Here is a 17,425-nt window from a genome sequence, read left to right as displayed (position 1 = left end):
GATGTTCTCTTCTTCTGCAACCCAAAAAGAATAGAGGATAAAAAAGAATGAAGGATATATGGAGCTTCTGCCGGAGCGTGTGATCTCTATTTATGAGTGTTAGTGGAGAGAGAGAGAGAGAGAAAGAGAGCCTGGAACTATCTCCCAATCACTCACACGTTTGTTCCCTTTGTTCTGCGCTTGTTGGCAATATTGTTCTTCAAACATGCGTGTATTGTAATGATAACAGTCAGTGGTCTGAAGTGTGCGTGCGCAAGAGAGAGCGAGAGCGCACATTTCTGTGTATGTTGTTAAGAATGAAGTGCGGGTGGACGTTTCATGTGGCTGATAGACAACAGGGCTAAAGATGAAAGAAGCAGCTTCATAAATAAGGCAGGGCCATAGTGCCGGATATTGACTGAGGACATGCCGGTGTACTTTGAAATTCATTTCTTTTTTTCCCCCTTCTCTTCTTTAAGGCGAAGCAGCCTTGCTCCCTGTGTGTATGCTGAGATGTATATTTCAGAGACGTCTAGACATGTCTTTCATTCTGAGAAGGGGTCCCTCCATGGAGGCAAACGGAGAGGAAGGCTGAAAGAGATGGCGAGTTTCATGCCTGTGTGCGTGAGTGTGTGACAAGAGGCTGAGGCTGTCGTGGAAACTCGGCAGAGGGATGTTCGCTCTGTCTGGCTGTGATCCGCCGTGCTTTGGTCACACACAAACACATACCCACTGTGATTGTACACATGCCCTGGATGCATTATTGAGAACGGCAGGCAGAGGACACAGCATACAAGACAAAGAGAATGAGAGGAAGGAAAGCCAAGTTGTTCTTTGTACCTTCCCCTCAGTTCAAAGATGAGCTCCTAAAGCAGAATGATGATATACGCCTTTCATAACACTGCTCAAATCTTGACAGTTTCCCTGAGTGAATTGTTTATAGCCATACATCCTGACTATGAAATGCAGCTACAGTAGGTGAACCTTGTAACTCATTAGGGCTTGTGGCCCACAGGCCAGAGTGATGCTGTGTGGGTTTTAGTGTCATGGGCCAAAATGGTCCCTCCTGCGGCACACAACCAATCAATACACTGCTTTGATCAGCACCCCACATCAGCTACCCACATAAGCAATACCACTATACATGACACACAAGACACCCACATGTGCACACACACACACACTAATTCCTTCGGTTGTTTTTTATTCACTCGCTCAGGAGAACATGCATAATTTCACAGATGATTCACGCAGAGGAGAGGCATGGCTGAGCGGAGTGCAGCAGACAGAGTGCTGCCACATGGTGGAATCAAACACTACAGATGAGAGCTGCTGAGAATCTGCAAACATGCAGAGAGAGACACAGGCGGACAGAGAGACAAAGACAGAAAGAAGGATGTAGGGAAAGTAAGGTGGACTGCACACCAACTGGAAGAAGGAAGCACAAAGAGTAAGAACGAAACACTAATGAAGGAAAACGGTGTGAGACTAACTTGTCCTGCAGCTGGCGGAGCTTGTCCTCCTTCTCCTGGAGTTGGCCTCGCAGGGCTTTGTTAGCTGCCACCTGCCTTGTGACCTCCGCACTTGCACTCTGGGGGGAAGGCACACAGTGTGTGTGTTTGTTAATGTGTTAAGAGTGTGTGTGATAGGGGGTGGGGAAGGTTTTCACGACACGCCTGATGACAGGTCAGGCACAGCATGCCACCTCATTATAGCTACAGCGGGAGGTTGGAAGGTGCTAAAGGAGGTTAAGAGGAAAGCAGTATTTTCAAAGTGGATGAAATAAGGGGAGTAATTAGGAAACATAACCACTTATAGACCTGAACTACTTCATACATTTTAACAGGATATTGCATATGTAAACAGAAATGTTTACATTAAAAAACATAAAGAAAAAAACAGTTAATTTTTTTATATGATATTAAAAAAAAACTCTTTTACATCTTGTTGTTTTTGTCTCTTCTCTCTCTGCATTATGGCACATTAAGACATTTGGCTCATGGTGACAGGTTGTCCTCTGATCAGAAAGTCTGATGCATATTTGAACGTGCATGTTCACTTTGGTTTAAAGGCCCCGTGTCCCTCGTGGAAACTGTACCGGTACAGGCTCTTGACAATGCGCTAACTCAGTGCGCGCACCCCCACAGTGCATTCCCTGCCTCTCCCTTTTGCTGTCACCTGACATGACTTCCTCGTCGGTGTGTAACGACAGCAGCAATCTGCTCTGTGACACTGATGAGCTGACTGCAGAGAGGGTGATAATACTGTGGTACCACTCACACCTCATTCCCTATGATGTAGGGCACGTCTCTACTGCTATTCCCCATTTCTCATCTCTCTGACAGGTACTCTGTAATAAGATCAAATGATAAGAAATGCTAATTCATGTCGAAATCACATGCAATTTCAGGTGATGTTGAGTGTAAATTGAAAGGCTCTAGAATTTATTTTTTTTCACGCTACATGATTTGAAAGTAAAACCTTGACAGAGTTTCTTTCAGAGTTTCAAAAGTCCTTAAGGACTGCAGGCTGTTCAAACCGGGGAGATGTTAAAGTGACTCAGAAGTATCGATGTTTGATAAAACAGCAGGAAAAAAAGAACATACATTCTTGTGTTTTCAAACACTGCTGGACTGTTTGATGCTGCATAACAAGTAGCAGAAAAGCAACCAAAAATAAATTCAAAGTTAAATGTGCAAAAGTCATAAAAATATGTTTCTTATTTTTGTCCATCAACTTGCCTGTACATTTAAAAAGATTTTTTTTTTATTCAAACAGCATTAATACTTTCAAAATGTTCCTTGTTATTGATGGTATAATCCACTTAAGCTTCATAGTGCACAAAATTGGATATGAACATGATGCGTAACACCATCATCCTATTAAGAAGCTTAATCTAATAAGGCGTGCACAATAAGACAAAGCATGAGGGCAATTCATTAACCCCTGCTCGTAACTTAAAACCACTTACCTTTAGTTTGGCTTGGAGCTGCTTGACTTCAGCCCCAAGGGCCTGCGAGGCTGGATCAGCAGGGGCAGGCGTGGGCTTGCAGTGGCAGGAGCACTCTGTGTTTGCTGGTGCTGATGGGGCTGGTGGTGGTGGTGGTGCAGATTGCTGGGGGAAAGTGATTTGCCTCCACTGCCCCAGCTCCATCTCCAGAACCTTTTTCTGCTGTTCCATACCGGCCAGGTCGGAGGTCAGTTTCTGCAGGATGACCGACAGACAGAATTGGTGGGCTAGGCTGCTGCGGATGATACTTAAAGAAAAGTTCAGCCCAGTAACACTTTTGTTATTGGATGGCAAAAGTTCAAAAAGTCATGGTAGAAATGATTTACAGAACATTTAGTTAATTTTAAGAGGTTTGACTTGAAACCAAATTACAGCTTTCTCTTCAATGATGCAAAAATGTATCACTGTTACTGTAAGAAAAAAACTGTCTGTCTTAACAGAGCCTTTATTTTTATATTTACCTTACTTGAATATGATAAACACGGAGATGAAGTAAGCACAATATGTTGAAAATACTGTATGCGTTAGCCACAGGAGGGGTGCTAGCCCTGCTTAAATATCTCAGCTGTGATAAATCTCCTTTTCTATGCTAATTAGGAGACAGATTATGCCGTTGCCCGGTCAATAGGGTCTAATTCTCTCTGTGATTGGCATGCATAATAAAGCCATCCGGCAGAATCTGAGAGCATTGTGGGACGGAGGGAGTTCAGCGTTTGGTGAGCGGTTGGGTTTAGAATAATGAACGATGATGGCACTAGCTGATCATGTACAATGTACAGTTTATCAATGATTGTAAACATGAGCATCTAAGGTGAACACTTTAACCACATGTGAGTGATGCATCTAAAAAAACATCTCTTTTCCCTGATTATTAAGAAAATATGGGGCAGAGAGCCGCTCAGTGTATTTGGTTCAATACTGCCACAATTAGCTGATCGGGTATCATTTCAAACATCAAGAATGCTTAATGGCACAAATAGGAGACGTGAAACATGAAGATGTATGCTGCACACACGGGGTAAATGCTGGAACACACACAGAGAGACAAACACACACACACTCAAGTGAAACCGCAGATTCCCAGGGGCTTGCTCTCTGCTCTGCATACATGGAGGTTATTGATATCTGGTTGCTGGCTGACACCTTTTAATAGAATCCCTCTTGTTTTAGGTTTCCTCTGCTCTGTTGAAGGCGTGCATGCCATTTCCCCAAGGAGGGCGGGAGAGAGAGAGAGACAGAGAGTGAGAGAGAGAGAGAGGGAGGAGAAGAGAGTGAAAAGTGAGGCTATAGCTGCAGTGGCAGTAGTGCACGGATTAAGAGTGGCATTGATGACACTTCCTGTAAGACAGGCTTTGATTTCACAGGCCATTTTCAGCCCTGGTGAGAAATGACACTGACATGGACTGATGTACTGGAGGTCCATTAGGCTGGAAGACAGGACCCCTCCCGCTCTCTCTCTCTCTCTCCTATTCTAGCTGTAGTCTCACTGATGCTGTTCCAAGTGATACCCAATCATTACCAGGATAATTAAGGAAACAGAGGCTGCTGAAATAGCCACACACCCGGGACTATATATATGAATGCATGCAGTCACACGTGTGCTTGCAAAATTATTTAAATTTAAATAATGTCTGGGTCTTTTTAAACTCTGTTGCATCCCCTAATCCTGTGATAATCCCTGCCCCTTACATGTTAGAGGAGGGTAGGACACAGTAAACCTGAAGAGATAAGCCCGGTAAACTCAGGAGGTGATGTCACCAAACACTGCAAAGTGAAGTAAACGGGGAGGTAATGACTGAGTGAGGGGGATAATCCAAGCAACCAAATGATCCTGTATTTGGATGATACGCATGACTAGCAAATTTCGTCTAGAGCTTAACTTTGTAGAATTAGGAAGGTATGCTCCACCTGTCACCCGAGTTTTTGAAAGCTTCTTATGTCACCTGAAGGGATCATGCTGGTTTATTACAACTTGAGTAGCTTTTTGACAATATGTCTATCAGTACTTTAAATATTTAGATCTCAGAAGGGTAGACATACAAAAAGGAATATACCGGAAAATTAAGTAAGAGAGTCAGGGATAAGGAGTAAAGCCTGATGTAAGGAGGTAAGGAAGGAGGCAAAAAGGGAAGGACAGAATGGCCAAAGGATCAGGAGACACAGCAACACAAACAAGTTTCTGTGAAACTGCCATGCTACTTCTCACATGATGGCCCCTGTGGAGGCTGTCCTAAGCCAATTACAAGCAGAGAGTTTTAGTTGGAGAGTTGGCCAGGACCGGCTGGAACAAGCCCAAAGTCCATCACCTCTTGCCCTTTCCAGAGAGGGCAACAAGAGCCGGCTCTGGCCAGCCAGCCGGCTCCAACTTTCTCTGGTGGAGTGGCATTAATACTGCAGGAGGAGAGAGGAAACAAACAGGAAGACAACAATTCCCTCTCTGTCCACTCCTTCACACAGCAGTACGTGTTTGTGTATGTGTCTGTGTGTGTGTGTGCGCTCGTGTGCCTTGACTGCTGTGCCCGAGTCTAAGGTCTCGTTGGACCTCAGCAATCAGCTGCCTGGGTCGGAGGATGAGGGCCACTTCCTAGGTAGCAACACAATGAGGGTTGCACTCTGACCTGTGTGTACAAAGCCAATATCATGTATCTGTACTATTCTACACTGAATATACAGACACATGCGCCTAATCAGGTGTCCAGTGGGTCCTCACAGGTTGCTGCTATGTCTGAATTTACCAAAAGAAGTCTCCTGCCTGCCTGCTGGATTAATGATTGAGTCTGTCATGGTGTATGTGTATGTTTGTGCTCATATGTTAGTGTGTACAAGGAGACCCTGACAGGAAACATACTGTTTAGAGCAAAAGTGCTTGGTGTTTTATTTATTGTCCATACCAAGTGTAAGAGTTTCCTACCTGGAGGCAGGTGCTAAATAACTAAATGTGTGTGTGGCAGTCACAGTCGCCTTGTCTGTGTCTGTGCTGACAGTTGCATGTGTTTGGAGAAACAGCTAGTGACACAGATTGCTCTGGAGAACTGGCTTGTTGAAACATTCAGTGGGACGAGACAACAGCAGAGTCAGAGAGAAAAAAGAGAGGGAATCTGCTCCCCTCCTCTGCTCCGTGGTGCTGACCTCCATAGGCAAGGGTAGGCCTGTCAGCCACACTTATTAAGCATGATAAGGGCAAAGGACCTGCTTCAGCTGCACTCTCAGCCCCCAGCAAATACAAAAGAACCACAAAAAGACAAAGACGGAAAAAATTACAAAGTTCCCAACACTTACAAGTTGCTTTCTCTCTTTTACTCATCTCCCTTGTTTTCCCCCCTAAGTTACCTGCGTGAGCTGCTTGCTGCTGCACAGTTTCTCTGTGAGGGAGTTGAGCTGCGCCGTGATCTCCTCGTTGGCCCTTCGCAGCTCTCTGGCTGAAAGCACAGCATCTTTCCTGGCACTTCGCAGTATGTCAATGTGACGCTGTAGGGACTCTACGCGCTGCTGCAGAGAAGAGGAGGAGCAGTGCTGGGTCTTCATTAGCATCCTCTTCCTCCTCCACCTCCTTTTCTCTCCTCCCGTCCCTCGGTCCCAGGGCTCATGCTGCTCATCGCCTAACAGGAGGAAGTACACGCAGGCACCTCAGAGTTGACAAGTGCACAGAACAAATCCCTATTTAGAAGCTACTGCTGGGAGTTAACAGGTGTATGTGAAAGCGCCTTTGTGTACGCACGAGTGAAAGCTGTGATATATTTAACAACTTGAATGATTAACATTTCCCATTGATAACTAATTCATGGTGTCAAGTTCTGAAACAAACAAACCAGAGAAGAAGCTTGTTAACTTCTTAAATACTTGTTTCCGATCGACAGCGTGCACATACATTGAGTGTTCTTCCTGCTTCAATTAATAGTCGATTAGATTTTTGTGGTTTCGCATGGGTTTGAAAAAGGAGAACTTCTGCTACCTTGGGCCAAAACATTGGGGTGTTTCCTGTTGGATCCTGCTGCCGGAGCGTCTGCGTTTGAGATCAGTGAGCACCTGTAAGACTGCAAGAACAGAAAACTCAGAGACAGAGATGAAAAGCAGCTGTTAAATGTAACACAACCAGTTGACATGTTGTGCGCCCTGGTACGCGGCTCATAATGACACAATGATCACAGGGTTTGCTCAGTTTAACGCGACAAGACAAATCACCCTGCGCTTTAATAATTCACCTGAGCATGTTCCACCGGCTCCGACTTGAACACCTCTCAGCACGGATATTACTTCTGACGGATGCTTGCAAATGCCGCCTTTGTTCAATCACTGTCTCAAAGCCCTGATGCACTCCTACAGCATGACGTGTGTGTGTGTGTGTGTGTGTGTAGAGTCATTTGCACTCATAAGTGTGCGCGTGTGTGTATGTGTGACACCTCCCCAACTGCGCCCTCGTTTGTAGCGACATCAAAGAAGCCCCCCCAACACTCCTTCTTCTCAGCCTGTTTCCTTTGTATATGGGGTCAGGTAGGATTTGATCAGTGCCAGGTTTGATCACACGGTGCCTCGAAGGGAGGAGAAGCGAGATGAACCCTTTGGTTCGTGACATAGCACATCGTGAGGGGCCAGGGCTGTCATGCCGTTGAGCCCGGGAGGAGCTGATGGGCACATTTAGCGGATCTGGAGCGGGGAAACTAAAGGGGATCTGAGCGTATGGGTCCTGACAGCTCCCTGGCTACATGTACAACAACAACCCTCTCTTCCTCTCCACCTTCTCAAAAAGAAAGAGAGAGAGGGGAAGAGGGAAAGACAGAATATCTTTAAAGGTCCCCCTATACTTCTCTTCATCTCTCTTTTTGACGGACATATCTCTCTGGGGTTTGGAGCTGCCATGTCCTGCTGTGAAGTGGTTTGATGTGGACACGAGCAAGGGTCCAGGCCTATTGATTTCATGGTGTGGAGAGTGGAGGGAAAAGAAGAGGACCGACGAGCACACACAGGGAAGACTTTGTGAGTGCAGGAGCCAGTTCAAAGATGTACAGTGTGGTGTGCACAGTTCCTTTCCTCCAACTCTTACAATCATTATGTCGCAATAAATCTGTAGACAGTGACAATATTTCAATTAAAAGTAATCAGGGAAATTTTTGAGTACAAAAGCTTTTAAATAGCAAAGACTGAATGATAAGACTAAACTATCTAAAAAGTAACAATTCTTTATATAAAAAGGTAGGTTGATTTTGATTCTTCTTAAGTTAAACCAACAATATTTTCATGATATATAAAAATGGATATAAAAATTATTGTTATAGTTTTTGTTGGGTGGACGATCGCTCTCTTCAAACCAACCAGACTCCATTAACAAAACAGTAATTTTACCTCACAGAACACAGGACTTGCTGGTTTATTGCTGCCTCGGTACAGCGTAACTCAGTTTGGAACTGAACTAACCTTTTAAAACACCACACAATAACACAAACTAACTGAGTGAGGCAGCGGTTGACCATCAGCAACTCCAGTGTTCTGCCAGGTATAATTACTGTTTTTGTCAATGGAGTCTGGTGGCTATGAAGAGAGCTATATAACTGCTGTTTCTAGTTAAAGTGATAATCTTGAAGATTATCATTTATATAAATGTCTGTTAAGTCACTATCTATCACTGAATGAGGTAACACAATGGTGATTGAGCCTATGGCCCACTGATGAAAGCCTTTTCATTTGCAGTATTACGGACTGGGTGTCTGTGGCGACTTTCGTGAAAAAAATACAAAAAAAGCAGTGGTTGGTCTGCCAGAGAGGGTAGGCGGAGCTAAGAGGCTGCTTTTCCAGTCTCTGCAAGTGTTGTCAGTACACAGTAATCGTCTATGGCTGAACAAACAAACAAAATATTTTTGTAGGTTTTTATGATGGTTTCACAGCTTTAATAATGGCATGATGAAAATAAAATTGAGCTCAGATTTTGCAGATAAATCCAGTTAAAATGTTAGTCTTGCTGCGGTAGACTGTAAGGGAATCTACACACTACCCCAACGTTAACATCTGTCGGAGGTAAGAAGTTTAAAGCTTTTTTTAAAACCCAGAAATAATGAAAAGAAAAGCAGACCAACCTTTCTGACAGCATGTTGTCTGTAAGGCTTTGAGCGCGTGGACACACTGTTGAGACTGTCCGAGTACTCGTCACCACTGTCACTGTGGAGAAAAGAGAGGGAAGTTAATACAGACCAGAAGTAGAACCAGCAACCCCGGTTCTTGAAGTACCAGCATTGGACAAAAATCCAATTTACCTTTTATGGTTGATTTAGTTGACATCAAGAAAAAATATGTGCATTTCGCCACCCCCCTGCTTCCAACAGAAAATCAATGTCCCATCCAATTTCTGAGCTGGAAGTGTAAATGTGGGTGTAAATTAAGTGAAAAGCTGCAGTGTCTGTTGCTGATGGTGAATGCATCAACATGTATGAGAGCGGCTGTGGCCTTCATTAGCCCTCTGTGTGTGACAGACGTGTGTGAGAGGCACGGCTGAGCGGAGCCAAGCAAAGTTGCATCTGATGGACACACGGTAAGGGCTTCCTGAGACTCACACATACACACACACACGCTCACACACACACAGGTTTATTGACAGTGACCTTTGACGTGAAGGTGGAAGCCAGTGACATTTACGCTGCCGGGTTTATTAAGGTGGGGCCTGGGAGAAGCAGCGGAGGTAAAGACCACAGACAGAGGATCTAACCGGAACATGACAGGGCTGGGGGCTAGTTAGGGTTAAACCCGGTCTGGAAGGGGCACAGGGACTTGCTGAGGATCACTAATCACCACCGCTAAGACCACAGTCCATGCACTTGATAAAAAAATACTACCTGCTTTATGCTGGTGAGAAAGCTAAGAGGGCTGACTTAAATAAAACCCTTTGAATTAAATTCCGAAGGCATCTCCATATTCATTTTATATATTTTTCAACGAATCATATGCAGATTCAAATTGACAGAAACTCAGCAATGACACTCTGGCTGCATTCATACTGAAGGCGTTCATGCTCAATTCCGATTTGGGGGTCACATCAGATTTTTTGGGGTCACTGTTCAAATTTATTTTGGAATGTGACCCAGGTAAGACATCAATGTGAACAGAAAATGAAGACACGTGCACAGACAAAAATAACAAAAGATGTCACATCCGTTGACATCCGTGGACTCTGGATGCGCATAAACCTTTGTGCAAGTAAGCGACATTGTCGTCAGAGACGGGCAAAGCGAACAAGAGCAGCACATTTCTCTCAAAATATTTTTGTACACTTTTTGGTTGCGGTATGAGCCTTCAAGTTTTGATTGGATAGAGGCATCTCCCAAATAGCAATTAAATCTGCTATTTCACCGTCTCTCCACTGCTGTGCGTCATTGTCCTCCGTGGTCAAGCGGAAAAAGGAAGTCTCCTCCTCCTTCTTTAGAATCACTCCTGGAAATGTGCATATTAAATGGAAATGGTAAATGGACGGTACTTATGTAGCGCTTTTCTAATCTTCCGACCACTCAAAGCTGCTTTTACGCTACCGCCACGTTAACCCATTCATACATTCACACACTGATGGCAAAGGCCTAAGTGCCAATCTCCCATCAGATCTATCTATCTAACCACCAACCTTCTGATTGAGAGACGACCGACTCTACCACTGAGCCACAGCTGCCCCAAGGCCCCATATTACCAAGGCAACGCGGACCAATTCCGATTTGAGTGTTCAAATACAAGTGTAGGTCGCATGTTTTGGATTCCGATTTAGTACCACATTTTCAAGTAGGCCAGTTCCGAATTTAAAAATGTGACATCACGCAACTTTTTGCTCTTCAAACTGATTTGGAAAAATGTGATCTGTGCCACATAGGGGAGGAAAATTGGGACACTTAATTCCGGTATGAATGCAGCCTCTGTCTAAACCTGTGTAAAGCCCAATTACACAACAAGAGTCACTGTAAGTGAAGCAAAAAGCTGTGAAAGTGTAAAAACAAAACTGTACACAGACTTCAGGAGGGAAAAAAAGGAATTGATTTTTTGAGAAAAGATTTTTTTTAAAGATATTTTTTTTGGCTTTTGCCTTTTTAAGATAGGACAGCTGAAGATAGACAGGAAGTATGGGGAGGAGGGAGTGAGGATGACATGCAGGACATGCAATCAGTGTGACAAGGACTGTAGCCTCTGCACATGGGGTGCCTGCTCCACCAACTGAGTTATAACCAGCGCCCATCACTTCTTTATATAATCAGATAAAGGCTTTGTTGAGATTAAAATCTCTTTTACTTTAACAGTGACCTGTTTAAGAGAGCAAAAACATTCGTATACGGTCACCAGATGAACACCACAATGCTCTCCATCAACGTAATCTATCTATCTGATATCTAAAGGATGCACAAATTATTTAGTTTGGCCAAGAGACTTGGGTTGTCTATGAGAGGAACACAACACACAACAGGAATCTGACCATTTACGATATTTTTTTCCTTTACATGTGAATATTACGTCACCCTTCTTTTACTGTTTATGTAAACACAATCATGAACACACACTACATTTTTCTACCTTCAGATTCAGAGTTTAACCCAAAAGGTAACTGCACTTGGTAGAAGTTCTGACAGAACAACCTGATATGATTCAGAATGATATTGTCTCCATGCTGCCTTGCTCTTATTCTGTCCTGCTCTCTAACAAAACTGCTGATCTGCTCAAAATGGTCAGCTGCCTCCAGCAGCAGCTCAAAACTTGAGAGAGGAAGCCAGAGGCAGTGATAAAAAGGAAAGGAAAAAACAAAGAGTTGTCAGTAGCCTTAACAAGTCTGACATCTTTATTTGGCACTATTTAGGCCAAACCTCCTTAGGCAGAAATACTGTATTTCCAGGAGCGCCAACCAGACGTATCGCTGAAGAAGACCGCTGTGAGATAAGAGACGCAGAAGGCTTTACAGTAACAAATCAGTTGACAGGTGCTTAAATAAGACAACATCTCAGTTTAGACCCCTTCTTCACAAATCCACTTAGATCCTCCTCTCAGGTAAAGGGTATATTAGACTGCTGCTTATTAGCCACATGGAGAGGCATTAGGAAAGCAGGGCATAGCTGCACCCAGTCCCTGTTAAACTGCCTCATGTGGATAGAGATGGGGTGGATTACAGGCTGATGAATTAGTCGGTGAAGAGATGGCGAGTTAGTAGCACCGAGCGCAAGAGAGAGCGGATAGAGAGAGGCGTACAGGGAGAGTGAAGGGAAATAAATATCAGCGCTAGCTCTGAGTGTTTGAAATCAAATCATTCCGACCATCACTCAATAAATGTTGGCTCAGTGGCTTTTTTGCATAAAACATACATGAAATAATTACTGTCGATGGTTCTTAATTTAGAGGGTGTTAAACAGCTTGTAGACATCTGGTACTGAGCCGAGTAGGGTCATTCAAAATTTATCTAACTAAATTAAGGCGAGGAGAGGAAAGAGGAGGGTGGGTGAGATGGGAACGTGTGTGTGTGTGTGTGTGTGTGTGTGTGTTGTGTGGGGGTTACAGGGTGGCTGGAGGAAATAAGAGGAACGCACACACACATTTGTGAATTGACATGCCACAAGATAACCAACATGACTATACACAGGATGGGGTTCGCGTCCGTGCATGTATGGCTGTGTGTGTATGGGTGGAGAAGGTAGGTGGGTGGGGGTTCTTGGTACTTGCAGGGGGATCCTTAGCGCTGTCAAGGGGTGGGTTAGTGAATATGCAAAGGACCAGTAAATTAAATCAAACTGCCAAACTGTCAATTTCAGGGTAGCGTGACTAGTGCATGAAAATGGCATCACTGGAAGGTATCAAGGCTTCGGAGGCCCCCTTATCCCTGGGCTTTTCTGGCATCCGTTCAACTTTGTGCAGAGAGGTGGCTAATTTTGCATGCAAATTTCAGTCAATAAGCTCCAAGCAAGGCGTCCCAGGATATTTCAAAGGATCTGACAGTAGTTTTCCCCCTCCTCTCTCCTTCTCTCTATCATTCTTGCTCGCATTCTTCTTTTGGCTCCTGAATACCAACTAGACAGACGATGAAATTCAATCACCCATTTGCTTACGCTTTGCATATGCACGTTGTCCCCTGGATGCTGCGTGGCCCCCCACGATTCAGCCAGCCCACTCTCTCAACTCCAACTACCTAAAAATAATGAGGAGGGAGGCGGTGAGAATGAGTGTGTCTGTGTGTGCGTGTATCATTACCTATCTACGCTCATGTCCTCCCACTCGTCCTTAGTGGGACTGGGGCTGCGGCCTTGCCGGCTGATGGCTTGATTGGGGCTGACTGTTCGGTGGCTGCGCTGGTGGAGCGGACCTCCGAGCCTCATTGTTTTGAGTTTGACCTTGTTGCTAATGTTGCTAGCGGTCCCACCTGCCCGCGCTGGTCCTGCTGCTCGGTTCCTATAGAAGTCCCTGGCTGCTCGGAGGATCCCCAGCTCCTGTCTCAGCTTCAGCAACTGATGATGAAGCTTAGTAGCCTCTTTTTGAGAGGCAGCCAGCCGGGCTTCCATGGCCATGATCTCGCTGCGGTGCTGCTCCCCCTGAGCCAGGGCCTGGGTCTGTGTTGCCTCTTCACGCACAGCTTCCTGAGTTCGCAGATGATCCAGGGAGGCTTTGAGTCTGCGGCAGTTGTGCGCCAAGTCTTCCTTGGACTCCAGAAGCTGCTCTTTCTCTTCCCTCAGCCTCTCCGTCTCCTCCTCCAGGGACATCATCCTCCGCTCCAGCTGTTCAATCTTAAAGAATCAGAGGGGCTTCAACAACATTATATTTTCATTGCATATCTGCAATTTTTAACATTACACGCTGCTCTTGCAATGGTATTGAAAGCAACACGTCAAGCTGTTGTAGTTATATAGATTGTTATCAGTAATAAGGGTTCTTATTTTGACCTGCGTGTGGTAGCATGCACATAGTGGATTCTCTCTCCAGACATTTTTCTATGTGCAAATATGCATATGCTGTGTGTGTCTAAGCCAGCAAGGGGAGCAACACCACCCGCCCCCTAGTCTGGCAAAGCTACGGACATCTAACTGGCACCCCCTCACCCTGATCACCCCTAACTAGGCAGCAACCAGGAGCACTTAGTCCATTTGTTAGATCTGTGGTAGAGACTGTTTAAGAGAACAGTGGATGCCTGCTGGGTCCGTGCCTCCAGGCAATCGCTGCCTTTTATTTGGTTCTCACCCTGCCCGCTGGTGAAGCCTGGTACCCTTCAAACAAAATTAGATGCCTATCCTCACGCTTGATGATTCACTGCTATGAAGGTAGGCAACATAAAAACACACTGAAGTGAGGGTTTTAAAAGCATGTGTGCACAAACATGTACATCTTACTTTTAGCTCCAAGACTAAATTCATGTCAAATTTTCTCACTGTTTTCTGGCATAACTTAGCACACTTTTCTCCACTGCAGCCCAACAGTCAGCATTGTAGGTTTTTGAAGAATAACTGTGAGACTGAGTTTCAATTTACGAGAAAACCACGATGTGACCAATTCTCCAGAGAGTGAGAACACTTTTGAATCATTCTTGATATTTTCTGAGAGGCATTGTATTGTAGATATGGCTCTGCCAGGTTTCTTTTATTGGTAGTGACAAAGAACTATTAGTGATGGCGTAGTGCTGTACCTTTTTAAACGACTGTTCCATTCGCTCTGAAGAAACAGAAAGCTTTTTCGGAGTGCTGCTTTTGACCTGGCGCTCCTCTACCACTTTGTGAAGCAATTCTGCAGAGGGGAACAAAGCTCGTTATTGTGACATGATGTGTCAAACTCAGGCTGCAATCAATAGAATGATAATGAAGAGGGTACATTAAATCAATTTGCATTACTAAGGTCTAATTTCCTCCTTAAGGTCCAGCTTCTTTCCTTTTTTTTGTCAATCAAATCAGAAGGAACGCAGAATCACTGCTGCTGCTCTCGAAGTGACTTGAAATTTTCACAGCTTAAAATCACCTTATGTTTTCTAAAATGTTATCAAATAGCATTTTTTCCTTCCGATTAACAGAAAGGTGTTTTATTTAGTAGCCCACATGGAAATAGGAAAACAGTGTTCAAAAGCACACTCTGATACATGCTAGGCGAAACCTCTCTCTGGGGATCTTAAACAAACGAAGAGAAGTGCTTGAATCCCTTGTGAACACACAGCCCCAGGCTGCCATGCTTTGTAGTCCACTATGTTTCCCCAGCGGACATCTAATCTCCGCAGACTAACATGCTGCTTTATTCTGAGAACTTCAATAGTGGCCTTGGCAAACATATGATTTAGGCTTTATGATAGCAACACAATGCATGCAGTCAGAGTCAAAGTGCTTGGGGATTTGATGCACACATATTCATGTGCACATATACAATCCAACAAGCCTCAGCGTCACTGTTTGACATACAGTTTAATCCTGCAGAGGTACCAATGTCTTAATGCAAAGGGCAACACAAAACAATGTGAAACTTTCTGCCTTTCATTCCCCCCTGTTAAACATTCATGACAGGACGACCAAAATAATTTGTACAATGAGACTGGAAACATTAAATATTCAGGACCTTGACTTTTCAGGTCAGTTGATCTTTTGGAGACTGAGGTGGAAAAAAAAGAGGCCGTAGAAGGAGAGGGTAAAAAGAGAGAGGGTTATGTTGTGAGGGGCTGCTGCTCCCTCGCTTTGCATTTGACGCTTTGCCCAGGGAAGTTTGTTACTTTGAATTAGCCTGCTCTTTTGTCTTCCCTGCATGTCACATTCAATCAGACAGAGCACCAAATAGGACAGGAGGGCTGCTGGGTTCGCCGGATACATAACCAGGTTGGGAGACAATTATCCGGCTCCAGCGCTGGTGGCTTGGGAGTTGGCACCTCAGCACTACCTTGATAAGAAGACGTGGTGGCTCCCTAGTCACCCACAGTTGGAGGAGGTCCTGGCACCGCGGCATATATTAACGTCCCTCCCACGTCTCCTCATGGGCTGCAGCACAAAGGCCCTGTTCCTTTCATCTGCTGCCTTTCGTTAGTGTGATCCTGGCGTGAGCGCTACAACCCTTCATCCCTTTGATCGGGTCGCAGAGGTTCTTCAGGAGCAAATGTTGTGGCCATTCATAGTTATTTCTTAGCATCGTCGAGTTTACTTATTATTGACTGGATTTAAACTTGATATAAATATATTAAATATTGTCAAAATTATACAGTTATGTTTAAAATGCTCAATTACTAGCACGAGTGACTTTTTTTGACTCACACAGTTTAAGGTAAGATTTCCTTTCCAAAATTATGTTTTTTGAACAAACTATAAAAAACAAAAATAGCACTTAAACAGATAGTGCCTCCAAGACACAATAAACCTTCAATCACAATCTTTTCTTTCCTTTAAAAAACATTTCTCAAACAATGTTTATTAGTTCTTTTTTGTTTTGTTTTTTTGAAAAAAAAAAAAAAAACACTGATTAATACATTTGATCAAACATTCTTATCCTTCTGCACATACACCGATCAGCCATAACATTATGATCAGCATTGGCACTCTGACCGGTCTGCAGCTACACAGCCCCATACACAACTACAATGCACTGTGTGTTCTGACACCTTTCTATCAGAACCAGCAGGACAGGTCAGCCTTCGCTCCCCACGTGCATCAATGAGCCTTGGCTTCCCACAACCCTGTTGCCGGTTCACCGTTTTTCCTTTCTTGGTCCACTTTTGGTAAGTACTGACCGCTGCACACCGGGAACACCCCACAAGAGCTGCAGTTTTGGAGATGCTCTGACCCAGTCATCTAGCCATCACAATTTGGCCCTTGTCAAAGTTGCTCACATCCTCATGCTTGAACATTCTTCCTGCTTCCAACACATCAACTTTGAGGACGAAGGGTTCACTTGTTGCCTAACGTATCCCACCCACTGACAGGTGCCATTATAACAAGATAATCAATGTGTTTCACATCGCATGTCAGCGGTCATAATATTATAGCTGATCGGGGTATCCCACACAGTGCATATTTCATACACAGAGTAAAACTTTAATATTAATGGTAAACAAACAAAAAGGCAGTATTGAAACACACTAGCTGTGTCCCAATCCAGGGGCTGCAGCTTGCTAAGTAGGCAGTCTGCAGAGGATGCTCCAGTTATAGCCTGTGTAGACCGTTAAAGCCGAACTGAAATGAGACGGTCTGCACTACGGAGGATTTCCTGTTTGCGTCACTAGCTGTTCCCGCCCTTACCCTTGCATCAACAAATGCCGTTCCTGTCTCCTAGCAACAGGTAGCTACCGGGCTACCTAGCTAGCATAACTAATGTCTAGTACGTTAACCGTTTTAAAGATAATTTGTTTCAAGGGCCCTTTCGTTTTCTTGAAACCTGAAACGTTTACATTTTAAGTGTATTCCTCGGCCACGTAAAAGTCGGCCGCATCTGAAGGAGACTTTGAATTGGTACAGCCTTCGACTGTGACGCAATTGGCCTTAAAAT

At 44.4% G+C, this 17,425-nt stretch overlaps 1 protein-coding gene across 1 annotated transcript in view; it reads right to left on the bottom strand.

The window, feature by feature from the left end:
- The window catches only part of cntln (centlein, centrosomal protein), an 89,066-nt gene that overhangs the window by 25,200 nt on the left and 46,441 nt on the right, over positions 1-17,425 (bottom strand). Inside the window, exons 14-20 of the mRNA XM_069666458.1 lie at positions 14,604-14,701; positions 13,181-13,710; positions 9,058-9,139; positions 6,942-7,023; positions 6,320-6,588; positions 2,951-3,184; positions 1,473-1,570 (exon numbers count right to left, since the gene is read on the bottom strand). Coding sequence (XP_069522559.1) covers positions 1,473-1,570; positions 2,951-3,184; positions 6,320-6,588; positions 6,942-7,023; positions 9,058-9,139; positions 13,181-13,710; positions 14,604-14,701 — 1,393 coding nt within the window. The remainder of the gene's footprint in view (positions 1-1,472; positions 1,571-2,950; positions 3,185-6,319; positions 6,589-6,941; positions 7,024-9,057; positions 9,140-13,180; positions 13,711-14,603; positions 14,702-17,425) is intronic.

The sequence above is a fragment of the Semicossyphus pulcher genome, unplaced genomic scaffold (assembly GCF_022749685.1).
Source record: "Semicossyphus pulcher isolate SPU_LCO1_2020_fin unplaced genomic scaffold, fSemPul1.0.p SCAF_17, whole genome shotgun sequence".
Taxonomy (NCBI): domain Eukaryota; kingdom Metazoa; phylum Chordata; class Actinopteri; order Labriformes; family Labridae; genus Semicossyphus; species Semicossyphus pulcher.
The sequence above is the reverse complement of the archived record's forward strand: the minus strand, read 5'-3'. Positions and strand labels throughout refer to the sequence as shown.